The sequence below is a fragment of the Hyperolius riggenbachi genome, chromosome 1 (assembly GCF_040937935.1).
Source record: "Hyperolius riggenbachi isolate aHypRig1 chromosome 1, aHypRig1.pri, whole genome shotgun sequence".
Classification (NCBI taxonomy): domain Eukaryota; kingdom Metazoa; phylum Chordata; class Amphibia; order Anura; family Hyperoliidae; genus Hyperolius; species Hyperolius riggenbachi.
Window position 1 is genome coordinate 358,009,373 of NC_090646.1, and position 16,664 is coordinate 358,026,036.

The window sequence follows — 16,664 nt, forward strand, 5'->3', positions numbered from 1 at the left end:
TTATGTTTAAGAACTTAAAAAGTACATTTAATGTTTTATTGTCTCTGCTCAGTCACATGGTCTTTCAAGTGTTCCCAAGCTAAAATAATTAAGCTTTTAACCTTTTTTATCTAGCCCCTGCACTAAGAAGCTGTTCTCTGCCAGGCAGGAGATTTATGGCTGTGATTCCTTATCAGTGAGGGGCAAGCTATAGTGACTATAGTATAGTCCGACTAAGTCCCGACTGGAGAGAAACTGTCACCTAAATATTAACTCTTTCAGGTAAAAAAAGAAGAAAAGGAACACAGTCTAGTTATGTGTATGGTGCACTGTACATACACATGTCTATCTTATCATGTCACGTGTCACCTTGGGCACAAAGAGGAACTTCACGCTCCCAGATAATACCCCAGACACATTCCTGAGCCTTTTTGATTATGTTCACGTAAAAAAAAATGTAAGCCTTGCACAAACATTTAAATAGATCTGAATAACCTGATGACATAATTCTACCACCACTGTATAGTGAAAAGCTTTGAGTCAGAGAGAGGTTGCTTTATTCAAATCAGAAACCATAATAAAATAAAATAAAATTGCAAACACACCCATAAGTGTTTTTCTCTTTCTTCAGAGGAATATTTATAGTATGAATTCATCAAACAACATAAATACATTTATGAGCAGAAGGCTATACACAATTCGTATTACTTGCTAAAAATACAAAGATTAATAAGTTCTGCCATCAATTTGAAAAAAACAAACATATATACATGTTATGCAATCATTGGATTAGTGGCTGCAACATCTGCTTGTAAAGCCCCAGCTCTATGATGATCAAGAGTAAGAAGGCAAAAACAGTAGTGGAAAAAATATATAGAATCTTGCTAAAAATAACCCAATAATGTGCTTCCTATAATTTGCTACAAAAATCTACAATGGCACAGGCAGTGTGCAGTCACGTTACAGTCAGGCAACAGGCAGTGTGCAGTCACGTTACAGTCAGGCAACAGGCAGTGTGCAGTCACGTTACAGTCAGGCAACAGGCAGTGTACAGTCACATTACAGTCAGGCAACAGGAAGTGTGCAGTCACGTTACAGTCAGGCAACAGGCAGTGTGCAGTCACGTTACAGTCAGGCAACAGGCAGTGTGCAGTCACGTTACAGTCAGGCAACAGGCAGTGTGCAGTCACGTTACAATAGAACCAAATGTACAGCATTAGAATACAATTGTATGTGTAGGCAAATGACTTACATATAGAGGAGGGACCCAGAGAGACATTACCCTACATTCTGGTGATAACAATCCACCTTTGTCAAGGTATGAGCCAAGTCCCTGACATCATAGTGGCAGAGGTCTCCCTTAAATAGTAGTTTGTTTCACCCAGGCAGGCCTTGTGGTGTCCACAGTGGTCCGTGTGGACTTCTGCCCCAGACCAAGTTACTCTTCCTTTATCATTCTTTTTCCTTCATATACATTGTTTTTTTTTAACAAATCAATTTTTATTTTGTAAAAAGAAAGCAAGGTACAGTTATGACAGCACAGTGCTCCCACATGAGGGAAGTGACTTCATATGCATTGTTAATCATTATGATCATTATATGACACCAGGATCCTTGCCTCATGCTCAGCCTTTCCAGTTAATGTGAAAATTGGCAACTTTTTGACCGAACACTGCTATTCTAGCGCAGGAGATTTGGGCGCAGCCGGTGCCACCAAAGGCCGTAATACGAATTACGGCTATAGCGGTGCACAGGGAGTAACTTCGGCGCCGTCAGAAGATGGAGCTGAAGTTACTATTTAAACACTGTAATTCGGCCTCCAGCAATTGCTAGGAGCCGAATTATTTCATTTCCCCACTATCCACGTGGACCTAAAGGGGGAATAGGATTTAACGTCGCCAGGAACTTGTGCAGAAGCAGGATAAGCCATACCGGCTGTATCCTGCGCCCAAGCTATTTTTATGATGTCAGCATTCTGTTAGACACTGTGCTTTATGTGGCAAACAAGGAAACTCACAACCTGTAAACTGAGGATGCAGCTTCCACTCAGGCCACATACTGAGCAACATGGAACTCGGCTGGTAGGTTGTTCCAAACATCTTGAAGAATTAACCACAGACATTTTGTGAATGTAGGCTTCCTCACATCATTCTGACTCTTCGTGTAATCCCAGAAACACTCTACGTTGTTGAGATTACGGCTCTGTGGGTGCCACAGCCATACCATTACTTCCAGGACTTCTTCTTCTTCTTCATGCTGAAGATAATTCTTAATGACTTTGGCTGTATGTTTTTGGGTCGTAGTCCTGGTGCAGAATACATTTGGGACCAATCATATGCCTCCCTGATGGTATTACATGATGGATGAGTATCTGCCTGTATTTCTCAGCATTGAGAACACTAATATTGACCAAATCTCCAACTCTATTTGCAGAAATTCAGACCCAAACATTCAAGGACCGCCCACCATGTTTCACTGTTGTCTGCAGGCACACATAATTGTTTCACTAAGTTTACTTGGCTGACCACTATATATACAATCCTCAATGTTGCCTGTTTCTTTTTGCTTCTTCAAAAGAGCTTGAACAGCACATCTGCTTTAAAATCATTATCTGGGAGAGACCTTGCTGATGCAGTATAACTACCTTGTGTCTTGTTGCTGTGCTCAATCTTCTAAAACCTCACCTTGGTAACAGAGTTTGACTGCTACAAACAAAGTTTTAAGCCTTCAACTTTTGCACAGCACTATATGTAACGAACACTGATGCAAACTAATAACCAGACAAAATAAGTGTTTCAGTGAAGGCTTTGGATAAGTCTGGTAATGGTGAAACAAAGCTGAGTTCGGGAAATCAATTTTTTTTTTTATGCAAGTGTTATAGTGTTTGAACTATAATTATCTGCAGAAATTGTATAAAATTTGGCCATTTTTGTAAGAGCGTTCTGCCTCTCATAACCTAGTCCATGAAAGGTGCTTAGTGATAAAATTGGCATTATCTTAACACCTATGTTTAGAGAGCAATGGTCCCTTATGGGATATGTTGCTGTTGTGGGGTAATCCACTGTTGTATTTTTGTCATTGCAGAACTTAAAGAGAACCCGAGGTGGGCTCAAAAAATAAAAAAAAAGTAGGCTGCCTGATCCGCAGGGCTGAGTGGATCAGGTAGCCACAAAAAACGCCGCTCCCCGTTGCTCCCGTGGGCCGCAATGGCCCACTTCCACTTGCGTGACCCATGGGTCACAACGCTGCACTGAGAGACTGTGTTGTCTCTCATAGCATGCAGGGAGGCAGATGAGCGGCAGGAGGTGCGGCCAGGGGGAGAGAGCTGCCCAATGGCAGTTCAGGAAACACTGTAGGAATGCCCCTGGCGGGCGTTTTAAACAGGGAATACCTCTGCCCTCTGTTTACCTCCGAGTTAAACTCAGGGGGCTATAATGCGGCAGTGGGGAGGGGGGCAGAGAGCGGTGGTTGGGGGACACAGAGCCATGTCAATAGGCAGAGAACATGGCTCTGTGTCCCATCTGCCCCCGAAGATCCATCTTGGGTTCTCTTTTAAGTAAAACTGATATCTCAGGATAAAAAGACTTTATACTTACCCCTGGCTTTCTCCAGAGCATGTCCCTTATCGTCCTTCCGAGTGCCTGTGTTCAGCCGCAATTACTCCCAGTAATCTACTCAGTCACGCCAGTCGGCTCTGCTGCGCATGCGCAGCCCCCCCACGCATGCGCTGAAGAGACGACTGGTGCGGCTGAACCATATTACTGGGACTAATTGTGGCCGATAGGAGGCATGCGGGAGGATGGCAAGGAACGCATTGGTGCTCATGGGGCTGGAGTAAGCACCGGGTAAGCATGAAATCTTTTTATCCTAAGATCTCAGGTACACTTAACTACATTTTGCCTAGTAAAAAAAAAATATAAACACCACAAATGAACGGAAACCAGCTAGTTCAAATACCAAACCATAGCTTTCTCTAAGAGAAGAAAGGCAAACCACCTGCTTATCTCTCATACAAAGCAAATACAGCTGGCATAAGTAACCAGCATATCTCAAGTCTCAAGGGGATGCTAATAAATAGATCCAGGCTGCTGAAGAGGTAATTAAATCTTTTCTGTACAATTATACCTGCATGCCTATACAACTACCAACAGGGACCTTAGTTAGTGGCTGTAAGTGGACTTTTAAAGTTAACACTCATGGTACTGTTCAGTGTTACAATGCAAGACTAGCAGCCACACAATAATGCCAAAAGGGAGCAGGAAAAATGGCGCAGGGGAAAAGATAGCGCACCGTTCCACCGATAAATGTATCATAAAACGCTATTTACCGTTTTAATGTTAATACATTAAAGCGGTAAATAGCGTTTTAAGATACATTTATCTGTGGATCGGTGCACCGTTAGAAGAAGCAGAGGGGCTTCACTACAGCTACATTCTCACATTTCCGGGAATCCTTCTTGCTAGCGTCCAAATCCATGGCAACAGAGAGGAATCCGAGGCAGCCTCTGCTAGATATTTCCCCAGTCCGGCCAATAAGGAGCACAAAGGAGGAGGGCAGAGACGTTCCACGGACACTTGCTACTACAGACACCAGTACTTAATTGTTTTTTTCTGACATGTTCCTGCAACTGATGTAGCACAGTGCTAAGGGTACAGACTAGGAAGAAAGTTTTGCAGGTTCGAATCCCAAGCCCAAAACAGCCTGTCTACATGTGGGGTTGGTGTGGCTATGTAATATTTAAAGCTATAGGTTTGCTATACACCAGCGGTTCTGGATGCTTGTCTGGCTTACAGGGGAGGAACGAGATAATTTGCATATTCAGTAGTGGTGCATTGTCGGTAACCACAAATGTTCACTTATAGCTGAATTATTGCAAGTTTCCTTCTGTTTTAAGAAGGCAAATTTCACCAAGTGGTGAATTCCTAGTGGTTTGGGTCGCCCCAAGCTGCTTGGTTACACTTTTGTGTAGAAGGATAATCCAACTTTGTTATTATTCATTGCATTCTGCACCATGAGACCCTTGAGTCAGAAACAATGGTGTGTGCTGAACAGGTCAAGATGTATAACATCAGAGATAACCCCCTAAAAAACCCAACATTCTTGAAAGGCTTCTATGAAGCAAAAGAATATTCACATACCACTGCTGTGATGCACTACAATGTAAGAGGGTTCTCATTTAGCCAACTTTTAAATCATTTTGGAACTCAGAAAATGAACTGTAGGAGTGATTTTGAAATGAAAAGCTATCTTTTGAGATTGAGATCAGAGACCGTACCTGGTGCTTGAAATTAACATACTTGTCTGGCATATTTTACAACAGAAAAACTTAAACACCAGCAAGACACACTAGGAAGTCACTTTTCGGCCGTGGATAAGATAAAGGGATTGTTTCCGTAAGAACATGGAATTAGGGAAACAGTCAGTTGCAAAGGGGATCTCTTCAGGTTTACTTGTTGTACACAAGTCTTCAGATACTGCTAAATACTAGTTTTAGCTGATATTATTATGGACCAATTGTTCAGGGCCAGAGGCTAACTGGGAAACTGCCCAGGGCTCCTTACTTGGCTGTCAAGTCGACGGCCCCCCAAACACACACACCACCACATGTCCCTGAGGTATATATGTATATATATATATATATATATATATATATATATATATATATATATATATATATATATATATATATATATATATATATATATATATATATATATATATTGTGATGTGTCATGAAAATTCAAAGGTCTTTTTGTGATGTGTCATGCAATATGTCGGGAACTATGGAGCTAAGATATCTCTCATTATTTCAGTGTATATACAGTGGCATATACAAACTATTTTATGTGTGGAAAGAGAAGAGGAAGGGATCAGCACCTTCTGACTCGTTTAACTGTGGATATCTGGTATCAAGTGTGCAGAGACTGGGGCTTCGATCCTGTATCAGTGAACCTCTGAGGAGATTGCAGTGCCAAGCTGTGCAAACTGTGGAGTTTGAAGACAGCAATTTGAAATTGATAAAGATGATGGAGAAGCTGCACCAACCTATGTAATATCTGCTTTTATTTCATCTGATTCAATGGTTACAAGTAGGGGATCGAGAGTCTCAGGCAGGCGGGTGGGCTAGGTGGCTAAATTCGATCAGCTGAATGCTGTTTTGCATGTCAAGGAACAGAGCTACTGTGAAAAAGCAATAGTGGTGAACAAGCAGATATTACACAGGTTGGTGCAGCTTGTCCATCTCCTTTATTGCTTACAAGCCATTTTATATAGCAGTACAATACTGTAGGACATATCTATAAAGATGGTATTTTCAAAAATTAGATGGCATTTGAATTTGCTTGTTGGGAATATGTCAAATACTATATAAAAAAACCTTGTCAACAAGCAAACATAAAGTGTTACAAATAAGGCGAGAAAAGTCTGGTTCATGCTGTAAGAGTTTTTTTTAGTACTAGTGATCTGAAAAAGCTCTTGCTAATGCAATGCTATGGGTGTTTGTTATAAAATCACATCACTCAAGTGGGATCACAGCTATAGCAATACATTATCAAGAGATTTTCAAATCACAAGTGCTTGGAAAAAGCTCTTGCAGTGTGAACCTGCCTTAATTGCCTATACTGTACAACACTTTAATCACCTCCAAAATGCTGCAGGACCCACATTTGCATTTGGAAAAAAATCCCATCGCTTTGGTGTGAACAGGCCAATAGAAGGACATTATTAGCCAATCGTTTTTCAAAACTCTAGCCCTTTTAAAAATGCTCAGAAGCGCTCTTGGTGTGAACTAGCCCTAAATAGTGATTTTAAGTTAATCAGAACCAACTTGAGTAATATATTTATTTATTTGCTTTAAACGTGCTTAAAGGGAACCTAAACTGAGAAGGATATGGATTTTTTTTTTAAATATATTTATTGAGTCAGAGAAAATATCATGAAACACAAATTGTAAGATATTGCATAGCCAATGATATATTAACATCATATAACATCTAATATAAAACAATTGGCATGTGACTGAGGTAGCCTGTCCCATAGTGTGTTGCGAGTCTGTAACATCAAAAACATGGAGGTCATGTTGAGGGAGGCACATGGTTAGGTAGTACGTCTTAAAACATTTAAAGATAGTCTGCATAAACAAGTCCTCAGTATCTCCATGTCTTTTCATCTTCAAGATGGTAGGACAGAGAGGTTATTTTCTTTAACATTTTTTTTTTTTATAGATACGCTGAAACTAAACCCCACCCCTGAAGCCCTCCCTTTCTAGGTTTCTCCGGACCCCCCCCCCCCCCCCCCTTTCCTCAAGACGAATCCAATTTGAAGGAAGATTCGTAAAAGCAGTGCAGGATAGCATCTTTGTTTATTGCCAAGGGCCTAATGGGTGTCTATGACAGGTATAGTTTAGATCAGTAGGCGTAGAGCGTCTTTAGAAACTCCTCTGAGTAAGGATATGGATTTTTGCTTTTAAAATAATACCAGTTGCCTGCCTCTCCTGCTGATCCTGTGTGTCTAATACTTTCAGCCACAGCCCCTGAACAAGCATGCAGATCAGGTACTCTGACTGAAGTCAGACTGGATTAGCTGCATGCTTGTTTCAGGTGTGTGATTCAGCTACTACTGCAGCCAAAGAGATAAGCAGGACTGCCAGGCAATGGGTATTGTTTAAAAGGAAACATCCATATTCCTCTCAGTTTAGGTTTTCTTTAAAATAAATTTTATAGTTGAGGTGAAAAATAAGTAAGGCAAAATAATGTGGTTACATGTTGTGAATCAATCCCATTGTTCTATTTCTGTGACCAGAAATCCAAAGCATTGCTGGCAACAGCCACTGTTTAATTCTTTTTAGAATGGTTCTCTTTGAAATGAGTTATGTTAACAAGCATGAGTACATAAAATCATAAAATAAGTTGTGTTGTTGATCTGTGGTTTGCACTTTTCAGATGAAAATTACAGTGTACCAGACTGTGGGGATAAAGTTCCTTCTCTTCTGTGATTGCGGTAGTTTTGTATTCATTAGGTAGTAGGGACTGCAAATATGTTTTATAAAGTGCGATGTGGGCATGAAAGTTTGTAATCACCACCAATGATGCCCTGGCCTGTTGCCCTGTAGTCCCATTTATCAGACATGCCAGCTCATGGCGTTGGTTAAGGCAGCAGTTTAGATACATTTTAGAGAACACTCTCCAAGTATCATAAAACTTAAAGATAAAGAATAAAAGATAAACATAAATGAATTAATATAATAAAAATAATATAAAATGTCTTTTTTCCGCCGTTGTAACGATGCAGTACCATTGATAGCCCAATAAATAAGTACTTATATGCTGCTGCGCTCATATCCCTTTGACTTCAGGTGTCCTTTAAGGACTTATGGATCTGAAACTCGCTGCTTAGTGGTCGGCATGTGTCGCTGTGTGGAAGCCATTAATGCCAGGCTTTTAATTCTATAAATGAAATTGCCTTGGAAGCTACAGTGGATTTAAACTTAACTTTTACCTGTAGTCATAGTTTGACTTTGTTTTATGGCGAAACATTGCTATGTATAACAGTTTGTGTATAATTCTCTTACAGGTGGCTGAACTAGAGTCAAAGTCTCAGTCCACAGTGCCGAGTACCGAGCAGGATGGGGACCTCACTGAGAGGCTGCAGAATCTGGAAACACTACTTAAGAGCAAAGAAGAGGTTAATGTTGATACCATTAATATATAGTATGTAAAACAAAGTATGTACAGTAAGGGCCCTTAGATTTTTTTTTCCACTTGCGGTGATTGCAACGTGAGCCATCAGGAGTGACAATTGCGATTTGCGGAAAATGGAAATGCGCTAATGGAAAAGTACATCGAGTAAATCACAGTGCACTAACGATTGGCAAAACGTCGGCGATCTGCTTCTTTAAGCGGATCGGGGTTGGTGGAAAAGGGCCCTATGTCAGTGCCACAGAAGGTGCTGGTGCTGTAAAAATCCAAAATAATAGTCATTATAAAGGTATATGGAATACAATTTTCTTATGTGATAATCCTGTTTCATTATCCAGCCTATGAACATTGTAGTCTTTTGGCTTTCTAGAGAAACTACAAGACGGCCTTGTAGCTGACATCCTTGTTGCCTTCTACGCACTGCACCCGCTTAGGATGGAAATTCTACGAATACAGCAAAATAAAAGGCTGACTTTAAGGGGAATAAAATCACTCCTGTTTACACAGAAGCTAATGCATCCCGTCCTTTATACTGCATGTAGAGCAAGTCAGCAGCTTATAAATTTTGCATAAGCACAATATGAAAACCTCATTACAAACACTTGCAAGGAAACACCATTAGGTTAAAATGGCTGCAGAGTTAAGTTGATTGTTGTCCCATTTAATCATCTGTACTGTTTCAGACAACTAAATAGCTTAGGTTAGCCACATTGAATCCATATTGCCTTATGGTCCATCAGAATTGATGTCAGTGATAATGTTGTTTCTGTTGTTTCTGGCCATAGGAAATCCTTCACTTGAAAGGTCAAAGACCAGACCTCACAGAACTGGAGAGTGAAAGGGATGACCTCCTGCAGAAGCTTCAGGTAAGGCACATGAGCTATAGCTAGATAGTCCTTTCTACTGTATATGCTAGATGATGAAAATGACATTTCTCAGTATGACAGCTGCCCTCTTCATCTCTGAAGTGACATGATGCACTCATGAAACTGCAGCAGCAGAAGTCAGATGTAGGAGAAAAAGAGTGGGGGATCCTGATCTTGTGCAGTAAATTCAATAAGACTTGAGAATAAGTATTCATGTGGTTATGGCTGAATGTAGGACAGAGGCGGATCTAGAGGTGTGCACATAGGGCTCCTGCTATAGGCGCCCCTTGTCACTCACCTCCCTGGGGGCGCATGAAGTGAGCACATCAAACCCTCCCTCCCAGCCAGATCCAAGCACCTCCTGGCTCCTTCGCATGACAGCGAGCACAGTACAGTAGTAGGAGACACTTTTACAGTGCTGTGCTGTGTCCCTTTCACTGCCCTGCTGCTTAGTTATCGCCCTGCTAACTTCGACTCGGCTCACATCCCCCTCCTGATTGGATGCATGGAGCCCTGCTGCTGCTGCTGGGGCTGATGGGGGCTGGAGAGGAGAGGAGAACAAGAGTCTGTGTAGCTGCAGCAGCTGGAGTGACACAGACAGCGAGTGATTGCAGGCACTGGCAGAGACAGAGAGGGATCACATCTGAAAGAAGCTGGGCACTGCTTTATTCCCACATTCAGAGGGAAAACCTGCAGCATTGGGCAGAATGAGACGATCGGTGTCTCCCTACTGCAAGCAAAGCTGTGATAAGCTGACAGTGCTGATAGCCCAAGTATGTGAAGTTCCCCACAATTTAGATAAGAAGTTTCCTTTCCTTCCTTTCCTGTTCTCTCTCTGTGTGCTCTCCTGTCTCTGTCCTGCTCATTGAAGCATGTTGGTGGTGTGTATACATGTCCCTGCTAAACGGGACTAGTGAATAACTCCCAGTCTGTCCCTCCTGTTTCTCTACCACTTTATCTCCCACCCTTCTTCTCTCTCCTGTGTTTTTTCCTCCCTTTTTGCCCTCTCTTTTGTGTCTACCCCTCTGCCTTTCCCACATGTCTCACTCTCCATTTCCCCATCTCACTCCACCCTCTCTCTGCTTCTCTCTTAAGGCTCATACACACGGGGTACGGCCATCGCCCGTCGGAGCTGTCGCCAGGCGATTGACATGTTCAATTGCTGGCTACAGCCGTCGCCGCAACCTCGCCGGAACTGTCGCTAGCCCCGCATGTGTATGCGGGCTAGCGACAGCGACCCACACACGGCACACGGAGCTTCCGGCGGGGGGAGGAACCTCGGCGACAGCTTCCGCCGCATCGCTAATCCCTCTGCTGCAGTGTGGATGCAGAGGGACTTGGCGACGAGCTGTCGCCGAACTGTTGACGAACTGTCGCGCACACGCTCCCGTGTGCAGCGACAGCTACAATTGTCCCCCCGTGAGTACTTAGCTTAACTCTGTTGTTTCTCCCTTAAAAAGGACTTTTAAGTGAAGTATATCTGGCTAGTTTATCTTACCTGGGGCTTCTTCCAGCCCCTTGGAGTCATGTGCCCTCAGTGTCATTCCGCACTGCCACCGTTCAGCCACTGTCCCCCTGCAAAAGCTGTCTGAGTCCACCACTTGCGGGCCAGGACACATGCCCTGTCCCCACCTCTTTGATGGTGTAATGGTTAAGGGCTCTGCCTCTGACACAGGAGACCAGGGTTCGAATCTCGGCTCTGCCTGTTCAGTAAGCCAGCACTAATTCAGTAGGAGACTTTGGCAAGTCTCCCTTACACTGCTACTGCCAATAGAGCGCGCCCTAGTGGCTGCTGCTCTGGCGCTTTGAGTCCGCAAGGAGAAAAGCGCAATATAAATGTTATTTGTCTTGTGTCTTGTCTTGTCTTGATCACGTTCCCATGGCTGGGAGTGTTCTATGCATGCGCAGTAGCAATTTTTACTTACTGCACAAGCGCTTAATGCTCCCAGCAATGGAAGAGCGATGGAGGAGGCATGCGGCACAGGGCCATGCATACAGCTTTCGGTGGGGCAGAGTGGCTGAATGGAGCAGCACGGAATGAGACGAGGGACCAGAAGGACTTCAGGAGGCTAGAAAAGGCCCCAAGAAAGTAACTGGCAACATTACATTCTCTTAACATTTTTCTTTAAGGTGGCCACTAATGGTCCAATTTCCTCAACAATTAACTGTCTGAAAATCGCCCACAAGTGATTGATCAGGGAAACTATGGAATCGATTTCCATGATCGGATTGGATCTAGCAGATTTTAATTTACCATTGGTGTTCCCGGCCAATTTTCAGCCATTCATTCAGGAAATCGGACCATTAGTAGCCATCTTTAGTTCCATCACTCCCTCTACCGACCCCCCTGGACATCTTCTGCAGCACTTTAGTACGTAGTCATGCCATTGACTGTTCTCAGAGGAGCTGACAATCGAATACTACTGTAGTTATAGTCTAATGTCCTACCATATTATTACTATGTATTTATAAAAGCACTGCCGTGCTGCAGCACTTCACAGAGAACATAGTCATATCACTGGATGTCTTCAGAGGAGCTCACAATCTAATCCGTACCATAGTCTAATGTCTTGTGGAGGGGCGCAAATTTCAGTGTTTGCCATAGACGCAATTTTACCTAGATACGCCACTGATGTAGGCAATGGCATCCTGTGCACAGAAGTTTTGCTTAGAACTGCCCCTACATACACCATTATAAGGTAGAGGACATGGTCTCTCCCCCAGAGCTTTCAGGTCTTTTTTATTTCATAGAAACAAGAAGGAAATATCAAAAGACTTAAAAGTTAAGCTGTTTATTCTCCATAACGTGAAGGCCATCACACTCTACTGCTTTTTCCATTACATTAAAAACTTAATTTTCAAGTGCCTTTTGCCCAACATATCTCATTCAATTTTATACAAACCAATTAAAATTATATAATTTAAGATAAATTAAAAAAAATGGAAGAGTATAGACACAAACAACAACAATTTGCATGCAAGTAGTAAATATTTGCATCTCACTGACTATCTTGGTTTACAAGTGAAGGGTTCACAACATCCATTTATGTCAAGCTGTTAAAAATGGGTGATGAAATAAAGAGCTGCAACTATAAGGTTTCATGAAATAGCACTGTGGAGGTGCCTAAACACTGCTCCATATTGCAGCCCGATCTACCTTCCGATTCAATAATTTTATTGAATTGGAAGAGAATCGGTGGCGCATCATGGCTGCCCGATCGATCTTTGAATTGATTTATGGTTGACATAGGTTTACAGGATCGAACGGATATGCTGGAAAAAAAAAAAACCTGACGGACCCCCGCCCAATGCCGACCCAAGTTTAAAAGTTTCTCCATTCCTATGTGCAGTGTAAAATCTCACTTCTCTGATGGTGCGATTCCTGGCCTCCTCCAGTATCCACCATTACTGCGAGCATATGGACCACGTGGCACCAGACGCATGTGTGACGTCACTACATGCACCTGGTGCCACATGGCACAAGCGAAGCAGGTGGTATCGGCGCATGGCATTCAGCGCTGAAACAAGGCTGTAGCAATAATGTTATACTGCGCGGGGCGCGTAAGGGTAATTCGGTGTTCCAGCAACTGCCAGACCCTGAATTACATCTCCCTCCGAGTTGCGACGATTCGGAGGGGAATAGTGTTTTATGCCACCGGGGATTTGTGGGTCAGCAGGGTGAGCTTTCATTCAGCTCACCCCTGCACCCAGCTCACCAGCGGCGTACATATACCTATTAGGCACAGATGCTGGCATCGATGCCGAACACTGGAGAAGGCTAGGAGTTGCGACAGTGCACAGGTGAGACGTTACTGAGCACAGGCACCTGGGAAGACACTTAGATACTTGGGGGTGACCAGGCAGGCAGTGGAGGCAGCTGGCGCTAGGCCAATTTCTGGTAGATTTCGTGCTGAAATATATCAGAAGTCAGTCGGTTTATGGGCAGGCAACAGATCCCTTTCTAATCACATTCGATCAGAGAGAGATCTGTCTAAAGGTGGCCACTAACAATCCAATTTCTAATAAAAAAATCGTTCGAGTGATCAGATAATTCTGATCGGAAGAAAAATCGTTCACTACACCATCAACAAACCAATATTTGCTTCCTATCTATCAAACCCAACTAGAAAATCCAAATTTTGGTTTGCCCAAAATCCAATCGGACGACCGTTTTTATAATCGTTCGTAATCGATTGTGCCCATGATATATGGCTACTTTTACAGTTATTTTTATTAAGTGAGTCCACAGCTGTCTGAGCTGCATAATCATGCTCTACCTTTTCATGTTCCTTTCCATGAGTTGCTGGTTATATCTTTCATTCCTATGACTTTTGTATGTCTTGCAGCTTTAATTCCATGTTGTTGACTCCATGGTGTAATGGTTAAGGGCTCTGCCTCTGAAACAGGAGACCTGGGTTTGAATCTCGGCTCTGCCTGTTCAGTAAGCCAGCACCTATTCAGTAGGAGACCTTTGGCAAGTCTCCCTAACACTGCTACCGCCTATAGAGCGCGTCCTAGTGGCTGCTGCTCTGGCGCTTTGAGTCCACCAGGAGAAAAGCGCAATACAAATGTTATTTGTCTTGTCTGTCTTGTCTTCCATGCCAGATTTAACAACAACACATGTTGGCTGACAGAGGGTAGTCAGCGGTCCAGTAATACCTAGGTAGGGGTCACACTTGTGAGATTCGCTCATGTTTTGCCACATGTGACAAAGCACTCACCACTGTGATTGTTATTGAAGTTAATGGCCCACTCAGGAATTGGATTTTTTATGTTCTTTGTGTGCCTCTTCTGCATTTTTCCCCACGTTTTAAAATCGGATGGATTTCTGCTTTTTTTTTCGCATGATGCACATGCTCCAAATTACAATGTATTTAGCTGCAATGTGGAAAATTGTAGATAGAAAAACACGAACACAATCTCAGAGGACCGGAAAACCTGAAATCACACCGAAAAAGGCAGGAGCAAGTGTGAGCCCTGCCTAGGAACTGCTATAAAATACACAACCACAGTGTATCATAATTCAGTGTCTGGGCACTAGGAGGAGACAAAACATGGGATGGCAACAGGGCTGTGGAGTGGGTACACAAATTATCCAACTCTGACTCCAACTCCTCATTTTATGAAACCATAAACTGACCCCGACTCCAGGTACCTAAACATTTCTCCAACTCCTCAACTCCGACTCCACAGCCCTTGATGGAACCAACATAAATAAATAAACCTCTTTCAATTTTTTGTAAACTGCTGTGGTTCTTTATTAGGGTAACTTGAAACCATTTCTAACAACCAGTAAATATTGGTCAACTAGCCATTCAGGTAAAGCCATCAGGTTGTCGTTAATATTAACTATAAGTCCATACCGTCATTTGTTGAATAACCAACTCCCTCAAACAAAAAACCATGACAAAAGATAAAATCAATAGACTAAGCGGCAAGGCTCTATGGTGTTGGGCAAATGGCTGAGTTCTGAGGTGACTAGCTAGCCTATAACTCTTCTGGTGTGAGCTACAACGCTCCTATCTGAAAGAAGCCAATCCACTACTGTTGCTAGGGGAAAGTCATAACTGCAGAGAATCATTGGATGCAGCATAGGTAACTAATCAACAACCTGACCAAGTGACTTAACCTCAAGATATAAGAAGTGTACATTAGTAACACCAGTCCCATGCCCCATCCCATGTAGATAGTAGGTTGTTATGCTCCCTCTTCATTCTGTGGACATTTAACAATGTACTTGGTCGAATTACAAGTGAATTTAAATGGCAAATCATGTCCTTCTTATGCAGGGACTTATTAGTGATGGATGTGCTCTGACACCATGATGGGCCTGGGCACTTCAACTCACAAACTGAGTAGATGACGAGGCAGAAAAAATAAGTTACAGTATATGAGGCACTACTTATGACTGACTCTGTGCAGGAAGGCAGCAAATGGGAGAGTTATTACAGAGACAGTACTGCAATGTGACATACTTTACACCACAGTGTAACCCTTCACAGACTGTGTCTATGAGGATAGTAATAACAGATAACTGTTACGTACTTTCTCTTGCTGTATGTAAAAGCAATAGCTGCAGACCGTGTTCAGATCCAACTACTATACTTTGTGGATCCAGGGCATGGCTTTTCCATTGCTGGAGAATGTAGTGTAACAGATTACTTCACACACTGTAGGAAAGGAGCACTGTTTGAAGAAGATACGGACAGTTTATGTGAGGATTCCACATATTTCTACTGTTGTGTCTTGAAATCTCTTTAATTCATGTGGTTCTATTTTGCTGTGGATTCTCATTGTCAGCGTGCTCCAGGTTGCCATGGCAATGCTTTGCCCTGATGCTTTGTTGAAGGATACAGAGCCGGCTCCCTGTTATTCTAATGTGTTGGAAGGGAAAAGTCAGAAGATGGGGGGGGGGGGGGGGGTGAGCAGTTTACTCTGCGTGAAGCAAACCGGGTCTCCACTGAGACCTTGCAACACTGACGTCCTTCAAGAATTTTTTTATCTATGTATGAAACACATAAATACTTAAAGATATATACATTCATTTCAGACTTCAGCTTACCAATACCATGGAGTTCTCTAATCCTGATCTGTATAACATAGAGTTCTAGTACAGACAACAATAGTTTATTTAATCCTTGCATGTTCGTATTTTGCTAGTGTTCTGTTTATTGCGGTATGTAGCAGCTCTGGGCAGGATGAAATATTACAGTATGGCTAAATTATGCCTTTACCTGATACCCACAATCTATCATCCCTGTAGTCTTACAACATGTATTAAAGAGTAACTCAAACCACTATTTTTGTGATTCAGGCTACTTTCATACTAAAGTAAAAATTTGCATTACGAGGTAAGCATGCAGTGCGACACATATGGTGAAGCATACAGTACATACAAATTATGCTTCCCTGTTGTATGTACCGCACAGCATGCCTTGTGTTATTCCAAAGGCTTCTGATGCACTGCTATGCTAACACGCCAAAATGAAAGTACCATTACAATATTTGCATTGTGTTGGCAATACATTTATATTGCATTGTGTCAGTGTGAAAGTAGCCAAGCCTGGTACAAACATTCAGTTTCGGTTGGCCAATGGCTGTACAATTTGACAACCTCTATGTA

At 42.6% G+C, this 16,664-nt stretch overlaps 1 protein-coding gene across 2 annotated transcripts in view; it reads left to right on the top strand.

The window, feature by feature from the left end:
* Positions 1-16,664, top strand: part of HOMER3 (homer scaffold protein 3) — a 224,654-nt gene that overhangs the window by 181,955 nt on the left and 26,035 nt on the right. For both annotated transcript variants that reach the window (XM_068234198.1, XM_068234197.1), the window contains 2 exons: positions 8,551-8,661; positions 9,461-9,541. In XM_068234198.1, the coding sequence (XP_068090299.1) occupies positions 8,551-8,661; positions 9,461-9,541 (192 nt within the window). The remainder of the gene's footprint in view (positions 1-8,550; positions 8,662-9,460; positions 9,542-16,664) is intronic.